The sequence below is a fragment of the Dioscorea cayenensis genome, chromosome 25 (assembly GCF_009730915.1).
Source record: "Dioscorea cayenensis subsp. rotundata cultivar TDr96_F1 chromosome 25, TDr96_F1_v2_PseudoChromosome.rev07_lg8_w22 25.fasta, whole genome shotgun sequence".
Classification (NCBI taxonomy): domain Eukaryota; kingdom Viridiplantae; phylum Streptophyta; class Magnoliopsida; order Dioscoreales; family Dioscoreaceae; genus Dioscorea; species Dioscorea cayenensis.
Window position 1 is genome coordinate 705413 of NC_052495.1, and position 18456 is coordinate 723868.

Here is an 18456-nt window from a genome sequence, read left to right on the forward strand (position 1 = left end):
TGATTTGAGAATGTGGGTTTTAAGATAAGAAAAGCTCTCTCTCCTTTTTTACCTTTTCACCCTTTCTTCTTACAGCTAGGTTAATCTTCTCTCTTTATCTGTTGTTCCTGATCCTATTTTATATAGAAGAGCTTGTTGAATCCTGGAGGATACGTCGTATTAATTTTTGTTGGTGTCGGCGAATTATCCTTGAGGACAGTGCTGTCACGGCTCAAGCTATATTAGTTTTCACCTATTTCACACATCAATATTTCTAACATATACATCCTCAATTGAAATGAGAGATTTGGACTGTGAGATAGCAGGAAAAATAAGATCATTTTAGGAAAAAAAAAATTTAACTACTTAAATATATATATATTTGTGAAAGATATTCTAAAATTTTGAAAAAAAATTGTAATTATTTCAAAATTGCAATCCCAAGATTACATTTTTAGAACTCATTAATAAATATAATTAATTATTTAACTTGATTAGTTTATATATAATTCTATTTTCTTAACCTTGGTTACACGTGGAAGGCGATGGAGGTGTTATACTTTTTGGGACCCGGGTTGGCTTCCACATGTCCCAACACGTGGCAAAACCATCCTGGCATACTTACCTTCATGGCCATTTTTTCCACATGTCAACAAGTCCGAAGTCCTGAGGGTTGCATGCATGTCACCTACGAGAGAAAGCCACGTGGCAATCTCTTGTTTGTGCAAGAGGGTTGTTGGCCAATGGGATGCTTCCACGTTGCGAATTGAAGAAATAGCACGTAAGTGCTGAAATAAGTAAAACGCCAAGTGTCAATTAGCTCAGGGTCAGTGAGCCTTGGCACCGCCCAAAAAGTGCCACGTGGTGATGAAACTCAGTGACATGGAAGCCTACGTGGACAAAATGAAAGATGTGCAGTATTTAAAGGGTTGCATATTTGAATTCCAACTTAAGCAATATCAGTACTAGCTTGACTATCAAATATGTCAAATAACAGTACTACAAAGGGTGATCTCACTGAATGGAGTGAGTTCGAAGCAGCTCGAGCTTTAGCTTCAATTGCTGGGATACAAACCAAGATTTTGAAGAATGAAAATGATGATGAAACTCCGAATGATAACAATGACTTGAAGACTAGAAATGGGTTTGATCTAGTACTGGCAATGTCTAAAGAGGAGGTAAGTGATGCTTCTTTAATAGTGTTAATATAGAGGTATATATGTTAATATTCTTTCGCAATTTCATTAAAGGTACAAGTTTTAATAAAATTAGACCTGAATTTACATAACAAGTACTTTCATTTGTAAAAATTAAACTGTATTTCATTAAACAAATATATTTCTAAGAGAAGTGGCTCTTTCTACCTGCAGCCAATATTTTGAGAACACGTGGCACAATAAGATCATGACATGTAAGACATTAGCTATATTAAGTTCCTTTTTTGTAGGTTGCTTGTCAGGAAGGTGGTATTATTAACAAAGATGGTGAGAATGGGCTGACAGAGGAACCCAAGTCCAGTGAAAATATTGACTGCTTAGACAACTACGACGTCACAGTGAAAACAACCAAAGGAAAGCACAACTTAACAGAGGTAATGAATTATATACATATGAGAATTTTGTTTTTGAATTAATTAATTAATTAATTATAATTACCTTCTTGATTATGAAAGGCTGAGAAAGAACAGAAAAGAATGCGGAGAGTTTTAGCTAATAGGGAGTCAGCTAGAGAAACTATTCGAAGAAGACAGGTAATGTAATTAACCAATTCTAAAATATCTATTTTCCAATTTCTTTGTTTTTTTTTTAAAATTTTTCCTTCCAATCAGGCATTTCGTGAAGAATTGATAAAAAAAGTTGCTGATTTGTCTTTGGATAACCGAGATATTAAAATGGTACATTGTTTTATTATTGATAGACATGTTGTTCAGTTATTTTTGTTTCTTTATATATATATATATATATATTTGTTATAATTGATTGTTTGTCATGAAATCAGCAAAGAGAACGGTTGATGAATGAGTATAATACTCTGAAAGACAATAACAAACAACTGAAAGAACGGGTAGAAACACTCTTGTAAATCCCTTGATATGAATATGAATACATGCATGCATGTGATCATCTCAAGGATTTTATGGCTGGCAGATTGCAAAGGCGAAACATTGCCCGGAAAAAAGCTCAACGACGGCGATTCCAGTGACTGGTTATTCTTTTGCTCCTTATCCATGGACTTCATGGTCTCCATTTTCATATGATCTTGGAAATTCTCTAGGATCTTGTGGAGTTTATGTGCCTCATCATCATGCTTGGTTTCATCCTCACCAAGCTTCGGGACCTTTGCCAATGTATGTCGGCACAAACATACACGGCTCGGTTCCATACTGTCATCATCAAACTAATGCTTCATCTTCAACAATTGTTTCTGCAATGCAAGATGGAAGTGATGAACATGAACATCCTATGCATTTGGTTCTGAACTCAAATGCGAACTCTTCGTTTCCTTCTTCCGATGATCAAGGGAAGTCACACGTCCAACCGACATCATCGGTGTCGGCTTCAGCTGCTGAAGCTAGAAAGAAAAGAAAGGAACTCACCAAATTGAAGCATCTTCAAGGAAAGCAGGTGAGCAAACACAACTGATATCCATCCAAATCTTGGTTTATGACCAGAAAAGTATTAATCTGTGGAAGATCATGAGAACATCTCTTTGGAGCAAAATTTATAAGTTTGCTTGTTGTGTGTCTTTCCTTTCAAGATGAGTTAATTCTAATTCCAGTGTCTGTTTTTTTGGTGGTTAATTATCTTCTTATCTTATGAGAAATGGAAATTTTTTTCCAAATAAAAACAAGAAAAACCTCCGCGCATTTATGATGAACAGTTGTTAATTTTATGTTCTTTATATTAAGGTTCATAGGACCAATGTGAAGGTGTATGAAAGGAAGATATATGGGTTGCAGAGACCTCCCACATTGTTGCATGAAATCATGAAGATCATTAGTAATTAGTTGTTTAATTTTATTTAATTAAAAACAATGGATCGAGTTCTCTTACTTTTTGAATTCTGGAAAATTAAACAAGCAGTAGGACAAGTCCAATTATAGATGAGTTATAATTCTAATTGAGATTAATTAACTCAATTCAGAAAAGAATATATAATTTTCAAAATTAATTGGGAAATTTATTTATGATTAATTAAAACAAAGCAATTCATTGCAGAAAGGTTTTATTAATTTTTAATTACAATTTACTGCTAAGTGATAGCAAAGTGAAGGATTCCGATCGGACGGTCCAGATTATGCCACGCATGAGGACTTGATTATTTATAGTGTTCCGACGGAACATCAATTCTTACATTAGTTCAGCTTATGATAAACTCTATTCTTTCTCTTTCTCTTTCTCTCTCTTCCCAAGTTCACAGCCATGGCGATGACCGTCGAAGGTATTCTTCTTCTTCTTTTCTAGATAATGACCTAAATCTCAGGTTAGAATCACGAGAATTTGCATCTTTGGCTGTGTTTCAACTTTATGTTTCATCGATTGCCCTAGATTTCCGAGTTTGATTTAGTCCATTAATTTCTAGGGTTCCAAAATTTCATCGAAAGATTTAAATTTTAAATTTTTTTTTATTTTTCTTTATTTAGATATGTATCTTTGATTTATTACGTGATCTTAGAATTTTGGTTGGTTGAAATTGTGAAAAGTGGCTGATTGGTGTGCTTTTTCTGGTGATTTTGTATGCATTACTGGATTTGGTGCAATTGGCGGTAACGATGAACATCTGACTTCTGATGACAGTGTGAGTTTCAATTTTTGATTTTTCTTGTGTTGTAGTTAACAAGCTTCTGTCTTGACTTTGGATTCTTTCTGATTGGCAGGCTTGCTGGACTTGCGTTTATGTTCTCTGCCAGCATCTTGTTACAAATACTGGTATGACTTCCTTATTCAAATTTTTGCCTTAAATTAAGTTATTCTTCTTTGGTAGTGATTGATAGGATAGACACAACTTCCATGTTTCTAGAGTTAGTTGATCTTTGAGAATAGTATGATGTTGAAAATATGATTCAGAGGAGCTGAACTGTTGTTACTTTCTCTAAGTTCCACTGTGCATTTTTCTTTGCTGAATCTTATTTATTTATCAACCCTTACATTCAACAAAGGCACCTTGTGATGGAGAGCTGAATTAAAGTGTCCTGGCATTCAACTCTTCTCACTATTCCTAAGTGACACTAAAATTAAAGATATGATTGCCGGCCATCATGTACTGTACATTGTGTACTATCCTTAAGTGGTTTCCTTTCCAGCCTCATCTCGGCATTGCCAGGCATTGCTGTGACATTGTGTCTCTCTTGATGTATTGTTTTGAAAATCCTTACTCCAAACATTTTGTGATAATAAGATTTTAATATTTTTTGTGAGATAATGTTGTAATATGAGTTTTCTATTTTTACCGGGGTTTTGGATTTCATTTCATTAAAATTTTGGATATGAATTTTGCAACCAATGTTGCTTCTGACATCTTTTAGTATACCAAATTGTCCCATGGGTACATTCTTGTACTTTTCTTTACCCTCTGAGCTAAAGCAAGTAGAAGTTTGATTGGGTGAGATGTGGTGTGACGTGCCTACAAACGATATGTCATTTTGTTTTTATTCCACTTTGATCCTGAGCCTTTGCTTGCTTTATAAGTGGAAATAGAATATCTGCATGATTCATCCTTTTCCGTTTCAGAATGAATAGCTTGGAACTTCCATGCATAAGCAATTGGAAGTTGGGACTACAAAGCTTTGTTCATAGGAATAATTTAACACAACAATGCATGATATATCCATGTATTTCTGCATGTGTATAGTGCTTATGCATGTGTGTGTGTGTGTGTGTGTGTGTGTCGGAGGCACTATTCCTCAGCATCGTGATACATTCTTCAGAATCTCTGATTAATCAGGTGTACAATTCATTTTCTTACTTTGCCATGTATAATTTATGAGATATAAGTATGCACTGTGGAATATTTTTGAAAGTTTCTCCTTGACAAGGCCATGTAATAATTCCATGAATTTGTTAATTTTCTATTTTTGTCAAAAATATAATATGGTTTGAATTAACTCCTAAATCATTTCACAATGAAGACCTTCTTTTCAAGTTTTAGCCAAAATAATAATTAATAACAAAAAAAAGCTTTTTTTTCTTTTCAGGTTTCTTTTTTTCTCAGAAGGACTAAATAAGCAAGCATTCATGCATTTCCTAATATATTGTTAATATTAAGAAAGGACTTTCGTTTATGCAAAAACTTTTTATTTTCGCAGGCATGTGCTCTTTACAATAATTGGTGGCCTTTGTTATCAGGTGACTGGTTACATAATACTTAAGTTATCATAAAACTGCTGATAAAACTTAGAAGAAAAGGCTGACATGATTTGTTTTGCTTCTTTTTCCCAGCTCTAATGTATATTCTGGTTCCTATGCCATGCTTGTTCTTTGGAGATGGGTCCACACGTTTCCTAACTAGCCGGGATGGTGGAGGGTGAGTTAATGTCAATGACCTCTATCCTGAGCATTTAGTTACTGGATTACTCTTTTTTCATTAATGAGCTTCAATCTGGAACTAGTAGTTTATATTAAGCATATATACACTGTTTTAAATCCTGAACCAGAAACATTTTCAGTATCATATAGCAGTGAAATCCAAGGTCCTTGCCTTGATCGATTTTACTGTTTCAAAATTTGTATCCAATTGGCATTATATGGCTTAGAGCCTGAACCAAATGCTCGATTTTACACATTAACTTTATGTTTGGTGCTATTTAATTATTGTTCAATGCTTTTCAATATGCAAGTGCTTGCATGACCTATACATTGACAGAAAATTAAACAGCCGTTCTTAACTTGGAAACTGATTATTGATCATCTCTTTCTTAATGCAGCTGGATAAACGCGGCAAAATTCTTGACTGGTGCATCAGCTGTGGGGAGTATTGCCATTCCTGCTATTCTGAGGCATGCTCACCTAATAGAGACCGGAGCCATGCTCATAGAATTCACATCCTTTTTCATTCTAGTCTGTACCGTCTTGTGTTTCCACAGAGTCAGCCTCGACGAAGATTGGTAGTCAGTGTCCATTTGCAACTAAAACTAGAGGAATCAGAGAATAACAAAAGTCCATGTACCATGTGCAGCAGTGGATGGAGCAATTCCATGTTGTTGACCAAACTAGATATTAATCACTTCCAACAGATACCTTCAATGAAATTTCTGTTGATCTATCATACAATTTCTTTTGCTTGATGAATTAATATATATATATATATATATATATATATATTTTTTTTTTTTAAATGAAGAATCTAGTGAAAAGAAGTACAAGAAGCCAGCTGGTTCACTGTGAGAGCCTAGAATCAATTAATCATGGCAGGTGATCAAGCAGCAGCACCACCACCACCTTGTATTTTGTGGTGAAAAAACATGCTTTCAGGGGTCCCATAAAACTTGGACGTTCAATTCAATTACGTGTTTTAGTATTTTGCCCATTTTGTCAATACACATGCTTTCACAGTACCTCATAAAATTATCATGCAAATTATTTAACCGGATATGCTTAAAAAGACATTGTATGATAACAACTTCTTATGCTTGTCAAATTGTTTTAATTTGCATTCACACTCTTACAAATTAAAACAGCTGTTCAGCCAATGACATTCGTACCTTATTGATACCAAGTCTTTTATTTGTGGGAACAACAGGGTTAGATCTTCACTAAAGATACTCATACTTAATTTATTGATAGTGAGTTTCCTGTTTGTGAAGAAGAAGAAGAAGAAGAAGAGATGCTTCATAGAAAGGATTACATCTCAGCTATCACATGGTGTGAGTGTATGGTATATTTAGAATGGCTAGTCCTCTATTTGTGAAGAAAGACGGGTTGTGTCTCCTCAACCTCTGATTATATATTATATTGTTAAAATCTTAATTGTTTTTTTCTACTGTGTTATATAAAAATTAATCAAGTTGCAAGAAACCCAAAACAAAACCTTGTTAAGAGGTTCATTACTATAAGTGTTTGATCATAAATAAACAAATTAATCATGGTATCTTTTACTCAACTCAACATCCCAAACAATAACAAATCAACACATAATTAATCAATGAAAAACAAATTTAAAATTTGATGGCAATGGTTTCAAAGCCAATCCAACAACTCTAAGTCTGCCTCTTCAATCATCTGCACATTAGTACTTGTGCTTGCTGCTCCAGCGCCGGACTGTTCATTATTCCGGTGCTCACCGGACGACGAGCTATCTTGTGAGCTTGCTCTTTCAGCCACCATTGGCACCATCATCGACGACGAAGCCTCAGTCATTCTCCGGCTATCAATCTCTATACCAACAGGTCTCCGATCAAAAGACCTCAAACTTCCCGAAGTTACATACACCCGACACAAACTAAACTCATTCCGCAGCTGAAAATTTAATAGTTCCACATCGGTTAATTTAGTAAAAACAACAATAATGTATGATAATGAATAAATACAAACACACCATTGGAGTTGCACTTGGCCTAATTCCGGTATCAGCTTCGACAACTTTGTATTCATTCATTTTCCATTTGGTTTTACTGCCGAGCGGAGCTCGGCCTTGATAGAACACCATCGTCTTCTTAACACCGATCATTCGATTATTATGATAAACTCCGCTCGGTGAGCCGGTAGCCTTCCAGTAACCGGACGGAGTTGTTCGTCCCGGTCTTCCACCGTGTGCTTCCCTTTCTTGCATGGGGCAAAAAAAGAACCATTGCTCTGAATCTGTGATACTTGATTCTCCAGACATCTCTGCATAAAACATCATCACCCATATTTATATATATATATATATATATATATATATATATATATATATATATTTTTGATAAAGAGTGGATAAACCACTGATTTATTAAAAATACTTATATATTCAAATCTATATTTTTCTCAAATAATAATAATAATAATAATAATAATGAATACTTACGGGGGAGATGCCAGGGATCAACAGCATAAACATCAATGGGAGGAATAACTCTTTCAATGTCTTGAAGTCTGGTGTTTTCCAACTTGTTGTGCAAATAAAAGTTCACCAATTCTTGCTCAGTGGGATAGAAACGGAAGCCTGGTGGAATATTAGTACTGTTCATTTTCTTTTTCTCTCTTTTTGTTTTCCACTTTTCCTTGAGTTGATGAAAGATATCAGATATGCTAAACAAACAACAAACTCTATGATCAAACCTTCTTCTTTCTATCAATCTATCTATGCATGCTCATCCATCTCTTTTTCCACTAAATTTTTCTTTCTCTTTTCTCTTCTTTTCTTTTGGAGCTGATGCACTATGAAGTTCATGTGTACATATATGTATATATATATATATATACACATGTATGTACTTGTGCGTGACGTGTGCATGTGCGTATTTAGGGAGAGAGAAAAACGTAATGAGAGAAAAAGAGAGAGAGAGATTGATAGATGTTATGGTGTTAGTTTTTTCAAAGGGCGTGTGTGTGGAAAAAGGGAATGAAAGAAAGAATGGGTCAATCACTCTATTCACAGAAATGATAAAATATTTTGAAGGAATTAAGTTGATGGTTGTAATTCATAAATGATACATTTATATATTTTTGTCAAATGCATCTTTTTCTTCTCTTAAAGAATTTATTTTTTTTATATTGTAATATATGTCTTTTGGTAGTTAAATATGTATTTCTCTTTTGACAAGAAGGATTAAGTGTTTGACATTTTATTTTATAATAACTTTATAGTCCAATTTGATATTAAGTATTTATAATGCTTTAGTTGAATGGTGTTTTTAATTTTTTTATTTTTTATTTTTGGTGTATATCACTATCTAATAATTAACTTCATTGAAAAAAATGGTTAACTCCTTTCCTAAATAAGAGGTTGAAAAATTAACTATTTTCACAATAATTTGGCAAAACTATATTACATGAGATTATCACATTTTATCTTTTTTATCTTTTTTTTTTATGTTTTTTTTTACTATGTAATATTGTCTTTTTATTTATCCTCTGCAACTTTTTATAATCCTATGAATTTTTTTAAAAAGATTTTATGCATTTTACTTCAATAAATTTTTAGCTTATTTGCTTTTGATGTATATATATAAACTGATGCACTAATTACAGATAAAATCAATAATTAAAATAAATATTTATTATTTTTTATTAAATTTATTTTACATGATTTGTAGATAAAATAATTTGCATCATGTGACTATTTCTTGGAAATTTTCAAAAACTTATACTTCATTTATATTATACTTCATCATTCTTTTGGTTATCTTAAAAAAAAAACATCAACTAATGTCTAGATAGATATACATGTGCATTTACATTCATACATACATAAATATATACTAATATACAGACACACATTTATTGATTCATATATCATTTATCATTCAAGTCAAATTCATAAGAAGTCATGATATTCTTTTAAAATTAAGGGCCAGGGATAAAATCCAATTTCGCAAGTAACTCAAAGATTCCCTTATACATTTAGGGCCCTCCATGGTTGGATAAAGTGCTCAAAGAAAAAGACTTTGAACTCCATAAAATATTTTTTTTGTTTTTTTATTTTTTGTTTTATGTTTTTTTAAAAAGAAGAAAAAGGAAGTCAAGAAGAAGTCAATGAATAAAACAAACGCGTTTAGGTCTTTGAGCTTTTTGAAGCTCAATCTTTGATCAATTCAAAAGATTAAAATAAAACGGTGGAAAAACAAGTCTAGAAAGATAAAAGATGTATAAATAAATAGACTTTCTGAGAATCAAACACTAGTTTCTTTTTTAAATTTAATATTGTTGGATTAAAGGAAGTGCATTAATTTCATGTGTCTCCAAACAAATTTATTGCATTTTTATTTTATTTCCAATGTCTTTGTACTTTTAATCACTTCATAGTCACAACGTACAACTAAGTAATAAAAAACTTGAATCAGATATAAGAGATTAAGTGGGAGATAGATTGGCTTGCCCACATTGTCCTGGAAAAAAAAACTTTTAATCATATATACATATAGAATTTTTTTTTAAATATTAAATTTTATTTAGAAGTCACGTCATTTTGAATTAGATAAAATATTTTGATAAAAATAACTTAGCCCACATTTACTGCACCTTAGCTCAATTATTTTTCATATTAATTTGTAAGAAGCTTTTTTAGTTTTAAAAAATACCAATTTCGACTTATTAGTTTATTAAAAAAATATCATTCCTCTGAAATGAATCTAAATACATCATTAAGGATGTAGGAATCCTTCATTTTATATATTAAATATTAAAAAATCTAAATTTACATAGGATCAATATGCTTCGTCTATTCTCTCTATCAAAAGAAAAAAAATAATAATAATAAAATAAATAATAATAATAATAATAATAGTGAGATAGGACTCCACTGACAACAATTGTTATCTATAAGTATCACACGATTGCCAGTGACACTAGTGACAATATCTCATATTGACCTAATAAGATAAATAAATAAATAAATAAATAAATAAAACGCACAAAAATACATTTTAAGTCGAACCAATATACGTAAATCATCTACGTCAATATTTCATACAGTTCTCCCTCGATCGTGCCCAAGGACCAAATCTAATCCCTGCTATTATATATATATATATATATATCAAAATGAATAAATTACAAAATTATTAGAAAACTAAAAAGAGTGACAATTTGAATAAAAAGCGTAGTTTATCTATTTTCATATTAAAAAAAACGAATATTTGAATAAAAAGCGTAGTTTATCTATTTTCATATTAAAAAAAACGATATATATATATATATATATATATATATATATATATATATATATATATATATATATATTCACCTATTAAAACATTTGTATATGCTTACACCGTAAATATTTAATATTTGTATGTTATTGTATCAATAATCATTAATAAAAAAAACCATTTTATCTCTTTTTCGATACCTTTCCTTCACTGATGAATCTTCATTAGCTATCTAAATATAATAAACAACTATAGTTTTGGTTTTTAATTTTTTTTTTTTTTTACGAAAACATATAAATAAATAATAATATTGTATAAAAACTAAATGAACAATTGCTACTAATTATGACAATCTGCACGTTCTGGAAGAGTGAAGTTAGAGTGAGAGAAACACAGGGGGGAAATAAGGAGAGAAATTAAGAACAGTGAAGGGAGAGAACTAATTAAGCAAAAGCTGGGAGAATAATCCTATCTCTTCCACTATCATCTTTCATTCATTAACATCATAACAAACTCCAGCCAGAGATGACACACATGTCATCTGGTTATAAGTCACTTACTAACACCATTACAATAATAACTCTCATATTCCTTTCAGGTGCTCACACTCAAAATATCCCATCCATATCCAATGTATTGATTCCATCCATGCACTAATATGAACTCTCAAATATCTTCCTTCCATGCACGACCACGACCGCCCTCCACAATTTATTCTATAATAAAGTTAATAAATCGGGTTAATTTGATTGATTGTCTCACGCGTCTTATTTGACTCCGAAGTCTATCTGCAACACAATCATTCCTCAATCGTTAATTCAAATGTTATTTCTTATCATAATATATCTCGTGTTATTGACATAAATATTATTTGATCATTTTGACAAGCATAATAGTTCTTCTATCATGTATGGTTGTATTTTTCGTTCACTACCTATCAATTATTTTGGGTTTTTTTTCTCAATTTTTTTAAAATATGTTATATTTAAATATTTTTTAAATCAATTTTTGATCCTTTTTATAAATCTATAAATCTATATATATAGTTAATAGTCCAACTGTAAAGCCGGAGAAGAGATTGGGAGATTAAATTCTTCTTTATCGATATTAATGATAAATAATATAAGTCATGTCAATTTTATCAAATATATATATAAATAATAATAAAGATGATGAATAATGTCCACAATGACTTCTCTACTGAGAGGGATGGGAAACTTGCTAAGAGGGTTATGTCCAAGTTCCAACAAGCATGTCATGAGACCCCCACCTTGGTTTGGTCAACTGAAACTTGTCGGTTTGTAATATGAGACGGTGTTGACTTTTAAAGCTATTTATGCACGGGGAGGTGAACCAATCAATCATTTTAAAATTTATTAAGTTTTGGGGTCTGGTCTCTTTTTTTTTTAATTAATTTATTTATTTAATTTTTTTTTTTTTTTTTGATAAAGGGATGGGTCTGGTCTTGACCGCGTCTGCATTCATTGTCTTCATGACCATCATTTTCCCTGAGTCTTTTCTCTAATTGACATGTTAATATGTTATAGGCTTATAGCCCTACACCCCTTCAATTTTAGTTATGTGAAACATTCCTGCTTAATTGTAAATGTTTATCAAATTCATTATGATTGTGTTTCTTTGAAAGGACAATATGTTCTATAATCACAGTACTGTTTATATACTGTTCATCCGGAATTTAAATACTATATATATATTATACATCTGAATTTTAGTACTGTTTGGTACTGTTTATATTCATATAAAAAAAGTGCTTGTCGTTTATTATTCAAAATATATATATATATGTTCTATAATTAAGTTTTATAAAATTTAAAGCGCATGATCCCTCCTGCTCATGATTTTTCTATTCAAGGAATGCTTAGAATAGATGATTCACCTAAGGTATTCATTTCTTGAGGATTTATAGTTATTTTGGTTTAATATTGTTACGTTCACTTTCATCATTGGTGGATTATATGATATAGTCTTAATTTCAACACCGACGGAATATATATATATATATATATATATATATATATATATATATATATATTTCACTTGTTATTGTTTTGTAAACCTTAATTTATTTTTTAATAAAATCATGGTAAGTTGATACTGGACAATAGTTGTTGGTCGTTGCTCAAAATTCATGACATTTAAAGTATTTTTTATCTATCTATTTATTTATTTATTTATAAAAGATAAGATAGCACATTATTTTCATCATGTTATTAACATGCAATAATCAGTTGAATTTATGTTAAATAACCATTAATCTCTTGGCCTATCAATATTGGTTCCTTATGTGATAATTATATTCTTACTGAAAAAATAGATTTAAACCTCAGCTCATATAAGATGAAAATATAAGTGATTTGAGATATTAACTCTTTATCTGTGCAGTCTCCCGTGATTTGTCCACATTAAAAAAAAAACTTATGTTGAATGGAGATAATAATAATAATAATAATAATAATAATAATAATAATAATAATCCAAAGCACTTTGAACGTATGATTTTCTTTCATCTAATTGCTATATTCTTTACTTTTTATGATTCATTAACAATAATAAAAAAAAAATTAAAGGAAGAAAATAAAAAGGCAAGCTGACATTATTATTATAAAGATAATAACTTAGGCCTTATCAAGTGGAGATTGAGAGATCATTGAGGTAAACCAGTGAAAATTGAACCTTTTAATTTATTAAATTATGTACTTGAACCATTATAATCAATGCACGAGTGCACATATATATATATATATATATATAATTTTCCAGAAACACATTTGCGACATTTATATGAAATCATCTCAAAATATTAATTGAACAAGCACTATATTATAATCTTCTGTGTGACTAAAAAGACACTTTGCTAAAAACACTTTGCTGGACAAGACCTCCGAGGAGCTTGGCAAAGCATTTGGCAGATGAAGTGGTTGAAGGGATTTCAGCTTCAAACTGTCCCTTCTTGTTTGTCAGTGTTGTTTGTCGATAAGGACTTCGTATTACTGCTGTTAATTGTTACTTTTACTCCTGCATCCATGCAAACATAGCCTGGTAAGCATAATTTACAAAAGTAAAAATGAGTGAGATATTGAGAGAGTGAGAATAGGAAAGCTCATAATGAGGAGAGCAGTCAAGGCAGGTAACTCATCCCCCTTCAACACATTGCAAGTTCAGAGCTGAGCATTAGTGATGAACAATAGGAAGAGGAGAACACTAACTGCTAGATAAAGAAAGCCATAACAAGTGCTTGAGTGTGAGAGTTCATTGTGTGGCACAATTCAAATATAAACAAGGAGCTCGCTAGTCAATCAATGAAAGTTCAATAGAGAATGAAGATTACCAGTAGTAAGTATTTTTCTGAGGCCCTGGATTGCATGATCTACCTTTCCCCAGCTTCCTCAAGTCTGAAATCCTTGCAAATGAGTCAAAGATTTTTTCCGGTGAGGTAGTACATTTGTAAAAAATATGGCCCCTGACACTTAAAGGGAAGTAACATTATTACACTGCAACTACCACATCCTTGTGGTCATGTGATTTTATGATCCAAGTGTGGTGAAAGCAATGTGCTATGAATGTACTATGTGAGTTTCACTTCTGATATTAAAGTACAGTTCAACAAAATTTTTACGAGAGTTAGTTAGTATTTAGAAGAATTAGAAAGGACAGGGTACCTTGCATCCTTCCTGCTTTAAGGCTTAATGGCCATATGCAACGGATATTGTTATAAAATGCTCACCATGCCTTTCCACTCTTCTGCTTAAATTTGGACATGAAGAGAGCTCCGCCATAAGAATTTATACTCTTTTTTGCTATTGATTGTAGTATACATCCTGACAATCGCTGGGATGATGTTCATTCCTGAAAAGTGGAACAAAATAAGGGCAATTTCTTAATCCACCAAGCAAACAAAAAAATTCACTGTCCTGGTAACCAGAAAGCAAAATTTGCAGCAACTTCACAATCAGGTCTACAGAATAGTTATTTCAACTGACAGATAAATACAGATGGTTGAATCCTCCTGTTGCAGTTTGTATGATAAATAGAGGTTTAATTATTATGACACAACATTGCTGCAGGTTACAGGAGGGACAACTGACTTCATTTACATAAATTTAAGAAAGTGCAAACCTCCAATTGATGAACTCATCGTCATTCAACCCCAAAACAGATCATTTCCTTTGGCCTCACCTCAACCAGAAGTCACCAAAGATGAAATGGTGGGCACCTAATAGAACCAATAAATTTGTCAAGATGATACTCAAAAAAACTTGCAGACTTGTACAGAAAGACATTTGTTCCCTCATCTTATTCCTTCCTGGGCATGCCCCAGGAAACACCAAAAATGATTTTAATCAAACAGAGAACTTTGAAAACAAAGCCGATCGTCAAAACAATCTAACTATATGGTGAACACAGAAAATGGATTGCAAACTGAAATTCACCAACAGTTCTTCAAAATTAATACAAGGATTATCCAAAGGAGAAAACTTGAGGTACCTGAAAAAGACTCATCAGTAACCATATCAAATATCGCTTTCTTCAGGTTCCATTAACTGCAGTCCAAGCAGTGCAATGGACGAAAAAATTGGCTCAGGGAGAAAAATCATCTAAGCAATGCTCCAAATCATTAAGGATTTGATCCAAATACATCAAAGTTTCGATCTCTAAGTGAAATGTATGGGATAAAAAAGGAAAAAAAATAATAAGAACAAGACACCAATTTGAACGCCTCATATAAACAAGACAAGAATTTGGACAGCCAAAGACCCACAATAGACACCATGTTAATTCCTAGTAGACTTATATTTAAAAGAGATAAGACATTTGCAAGCATGCTGTGCAGTCACCCACCGCCTCCATTTAGCACGGTTAACTTGGGTTTTAAAGGTAAACATGCAAGATCATATTGCCTTCTCTCATTTTCCAAACTGTTTCCAACTGACTAAGAAGAATATAATTTTCAGGCCATTCACACAAAAATATGAACCTGTCACATAAACAAGAGACATCTTCTATCACCCATCATATCTATTTCACATGTGCATTAGAGTTGTACTAGCATTTTAAAACAGGGCACTGCATCAAAATGTTAGAACAATTAGGGATAGAGACGTAGCTAAACAGGTTATAAAACAACTAAAGTGTGTGCAAACATGACTTATGTGGCTGCAAAGCTAAGAAGGAAAGGGACATAGATGCTAGCTATAGTCAACTTCATCGACATTATTTCTAAGAATGAATTCCAACCCTAAATTGGCATGAGGTCAGCATTTGTATAATTGATCCAACCTACTCGAAAAAGCGTATAGGGGCATATAACAGTATTTTACAAATATCAGATCCATTTTCATCAATTGCACATAAATTCAAATTAATAAATGATGCGGACAAACAATGTGACACATGAGGATCGAGGCATGACGTAAGCATTAAATTAAATTTGAAAATTTTAAATGATTATAGGAAACCAACCAATGAATGCTCCTTTCCGGAAAAGCAATGAAGCGCATTCTTCCCTAAAAGTTATTTAAGTCATAAACAATTCACTATATACTGAAACGAAAGGTTCCTGGATTGTCTTTTACGAGCTGGTCATAACGATTGCGTTACAAGGATAGTGATAGGATGCCACATCAACAAAATCAAAACATTTTTGGTGCTTGACAAAAAGAACTTACAGATGCCAGATTGTCTTTTACGAGCTGGTCATAACGATCGCATTACAAGGATAGTGATAGGATGCCACATCAACAAAATCAAAACATTTTTGGTGCTTGACAAAAAGAACTTAAAGGATGCCACATCAACAAAATCAAAACAATTTTGGTGCTTGACAAAAATCATAGCAGTAGGAACTTCCAGTAACCAGTTCGCTAGCTGGACAAATGAACATGAAGAAAGACTCTTGATAACATATAAAGGATAGATCAAACATAAAAATTTGAATCAATCCCAAAATTCACTGAAAGTAATCTATAAAATCTGATACATTAGTAAAGCAATATTCTATAGATATTATATCAAAACAATATCAAATATTAAGAACCTGTTTACTAGGGAAAATATGTACTAATTTATTGAATTTGGCAATGCTTGGAGGAGAAACAGTTCTGGTGAATGTCTCTATCTGTGATGCCTTAAATCCATGTCTCACCAATAAAACAAAGAGACTAATTTCAAGAAAAAGGAAGCGACTTTGCCCCGGAGGACATCAGTCAAGAAAACCTGTCTTGCGGAAGACAGCATTCCTCACTTGGCGCAGGTCCCTCCCTTTGAGCGTCCGCCCAACGCCCTCCAGCACCGAGAACGACGTCATTGGAGTCCCCAGTCCAGACCTCCTCGCGATGATCTCGTGCGGCGGCAGCATTTCGTCATCATCACCATCCGCCTCATCAACCTCCCCCGCTCCACCACTGGCCTCGTACCTATGCCTAGCAAACCTCGGTGGAATCGGGATGTTGACTGGGGCCGACTGATGGAAAGGCTTCCCGCCACCGTAATCCGTCTTGGGCTTGGGGATCGCCGGGATCATTCGAGCCGAAGACGGCGAAGTGGAAGCTGATGAAGCAGCGGTCGATGGCTTGCGCTGGAGAAGCTGCGCGGCAGCAACATCGGCACCCTTTTTGTCGTCCTCCACGAGGGCAGCAAGAATGCCGGAGCTCTTCTCTGGGATTCGGCGGAAAGGGGAGGATCTCCGGTTAGGGTTTTCGGTGGCGAGCGTGGCAGCAGATGAAGGTTTCTGTGAGATTATCGGCTCGGGAGAGTCAGAGCCAGACCAGAATAACTCATCCTCATGCAACTCGACGCCGACGCCGGAGTTCCCGGCGATCGAGTCACCACCGGGGCGGGAGAGGAGTCCAATGAGGCGAGACTGGGCGGAGGTTCCCGATCGATGGTTGCGATAGAAATCCATTCAGCACGTATGGTTCCGGAAAGGTTAGCGGCGAGCCAAGGATCTCGATGGCGGCGGCGGCAGCTCCGGCGATCTCCGCCGTCAAAGAGAAGAGGGGGAGAGAGATTGGATGAGAGTGCGAAGGGGCAAGGGTTTTATAAGTAGGAGGTGGTGATGACGTGGCACTGGATTAAGGTCAAATGACATATGGGGGCCCCACCCGTCGATAGAAAAAGACTTCGAAAAGGCCCACGTTACACGTGGCACGAACTACGCTGTCTTGGGATCTGGTTTCAAGTTCAATCACGAGGCTTTTGTGCGCTTCAGATTGATGCTAGATTATCACTATTAACTTTCGGTTCTGATTGTGCTCACTTTGGTGAGATTAAGTGAGGTCTGACCGGGTATTTTAGTTTGTCAAGTTAAAGCGAGATTAAAGTAATAAAGCATCTGATGGCACTGATTAACTTTGTGTTATCAATCTTTTTCTTTTTTCTATAGCATCGAACAATGATAAAATAAAGAAATTTTTTTAAATTAAAAGTAAAATAATAATAATAATAAAAAAAAGAAAACTCAAAATAGGACATTGTGAGGTGGGTGGGATCGACAGGAGATACGAAGAACAATTTATTTGGTAGAACATGGTTTGCAGGTAGAGTTGTTGGTGATAGCGGAGCTTAACCAATTTATTTATTTATTTATTTAAATAGTTTTTATGGCGTTACTTGATAAGATTGGGACATGTCATGGTTCGGTAGTCAAATGGATAAGCACTCTGGTTCCCTAT

At 33.5% G+C, this 18456-nt stretch overlaps 4 protein-coding genes across 11 annotated transcripts; 2 read left to right on the forward strand and 2 right to left on the reverse strand.

Moving 5' to 3' along the window:
- The first annotated feature begins 962 nt into the window (after window positions 1-962).
- Window positions 963-2743, forward strand: LOC120253016 (probable basic-leucine zipper transcription factor F). The gene is made up of 6 exons (XM_039261251.1): window positions 963-1157; window positions 1427-1570; window positions 1652-1729; window positions 1808-1873; window positions 1978-2043; window positions 2127-2743. Exons 1-6 carry the CDS (start codon window positions 963-965, stop codon window positions 2619-2621), a joined length of 1044 nt encoding a protein of 347 aa, XP_039117185.1. The 3' UTR covers window positions 2622-2743.
- A 605-nt stretch (window positions 2744-3348) lies between these two features.
- LOC120252912 (vacuolar protein sorting-associated protein 55 homolog) lies at window positions 3349-6243 on the forward strand. The gene is made up of 5 exons (XM_039261106.1): window positions 3349-3420; window positions 3857-3908; window positions 5285-5324; window positions 5418-5502; window positions 5903-6243. Exons 2-5 carry the CDS (start codon window positions 3876-3878, stop codon window positions 6084-6086), a joined length of 342 nt encoding a protein of 113 aa, XP_039117040.1. The 5' UTR covers window positions 3349-3420; window positions 3857-3875; the 3' UTR covers window positions 6087-6243.
- Window positions 6244-7038: 795 nt separating this feature from the next.
- On the reverse strand, window positions 7039-8314 carry LOC120252996 (NAC domain-containing protein 90-like). The gene is made up of 3 exons (XM_039261226.1): window positions 7981-8314; window positions 7513-7802; window positions 7039-7433 (listed from the first exon to the last, which is right to left on the reverse strand). Exons 1-3 carry the CDS (start codon window positions 8141-8143, stop codon window positions 7155-7157), a joined length of 732 nt encoding a protein of 243 aa, XP_039117160.1. The 5' UTR covers window positions 8144-8314; the 3' UTR covers window positions 7039-7154.
- A 5334-nt stretch (window positions 8315-13648) lies between these two features.
- Window positions 13649-17791, reverse strand: LOC120252979. Of its 8 annotated transcripts, none has more exons than XR_005534189.1 (5): window positions 17000-17791; window positions 14903-14999; window positions 14446-14632; window positions 14115-14178; window positions 13649-13801 (listed from the first exon to the last, which is right to left on the reverse strand). XR_005534189.1 is itself a non-coding variant. In XM_039261199.1 (2 exons), exons 1-2 carry the CDS (start codon window positions 17685-17687, stop codon window positions 14959-14961), a joined length of 729 nt encoding a protein of 242 aa, XP_039117133.1. In that variant the 5' UTR covers window positions 17688-17791; the 3' UTR covers window positions 13649-14958. The 8 variants fall into 8 exon arrangements, 1 of the variants encoding a protein (XP_039117133.1); XR_005534188.1 differs by having other exon boundaries at window positions 14115-14186; XR_005534186.1 differs by having other exon boundaries at window positions 13649-14178.
- Between the last annotated feature and the right edge of the window lie 665 nt (window positions 17792-18456).

Bases quoted from the DNA above. Each gene is read 5' to 3' on its own strand.
- LOC120253016 (XM_039261251.1), top strand. From the start codon at position 963: ATGTCAAATAACAGTACTACAAAGGGTGATCTCACTGAATGGAGTGAG. The intron at 1,158-1,426 runs GTAAGTGATGCT...CCTTTTTTGTAG, and splicing joins TGGCAATGTCTAAAGAGGAG to GTTGCTTGTCAGGAAGGTGG. The intron at 1,730-1,807 runs GTAATGTAATTA...CCTTCCAATCAG, and splicing joins AAACTATTCGAAGAAGACAG to GCATTTCGTGAAGAATTGAT.
- LOC120252912 (XM_039261106.1), top strand. From the start codon at position 3,876: ATGTTCTCTGCCAGCATCTTGTTACAAATACTG. The intron at 3,909-5,284 runs GTATGACTTCCT...TTATTTTCGCAG, and splicing joins GCATCTTGTTACAAATACTG to GCATGTGCTCTTTACAATAA. The intron at 5,503-5,902 runs GTGAGTTAATGT...TTCTTAATGCAG, and splicing joins ACTAGCCGGGATGGTGGAGG to CTGGATAAACGCGGCAAAAT.
- LOC120252996 (XM_039261226.1), bottom strand. From the start codon at position 8,143: ATGAACAGTACTAATATTCCACCAGGCTTCCGTTTCTATCCCACTGAG. The intron at 7,803-7,980 runs GTAAGTATTCAT...TGTTTTATGCAG, and splicing joins TGATCCCTGGCATCTCCCCC to AGATGTCTGGAGAATCAAGT. The intron at 7,434-7,512 runs GTGTGTTTGTAT...TTAAATTTTCAG, and splicing joins GGCCAAGTGCAACTCCAATG to CTGCGGAATGAGTTTAGTTT.
- LOC120252979 (XM_039261199.1), bottom strand. From the start codon at position 17,687: ATGGATTTCTATCGCAACCATCGATCGGGAACCTCCGCCCAGTCTCGC. The intron at 15,000-16,999 runs GTTTTCTTGACT...TGGTTCTATTAG, and splicing joins TGCTGTCTTCCGCAAGACAG to GTGCCCACCATTTCATCTTT.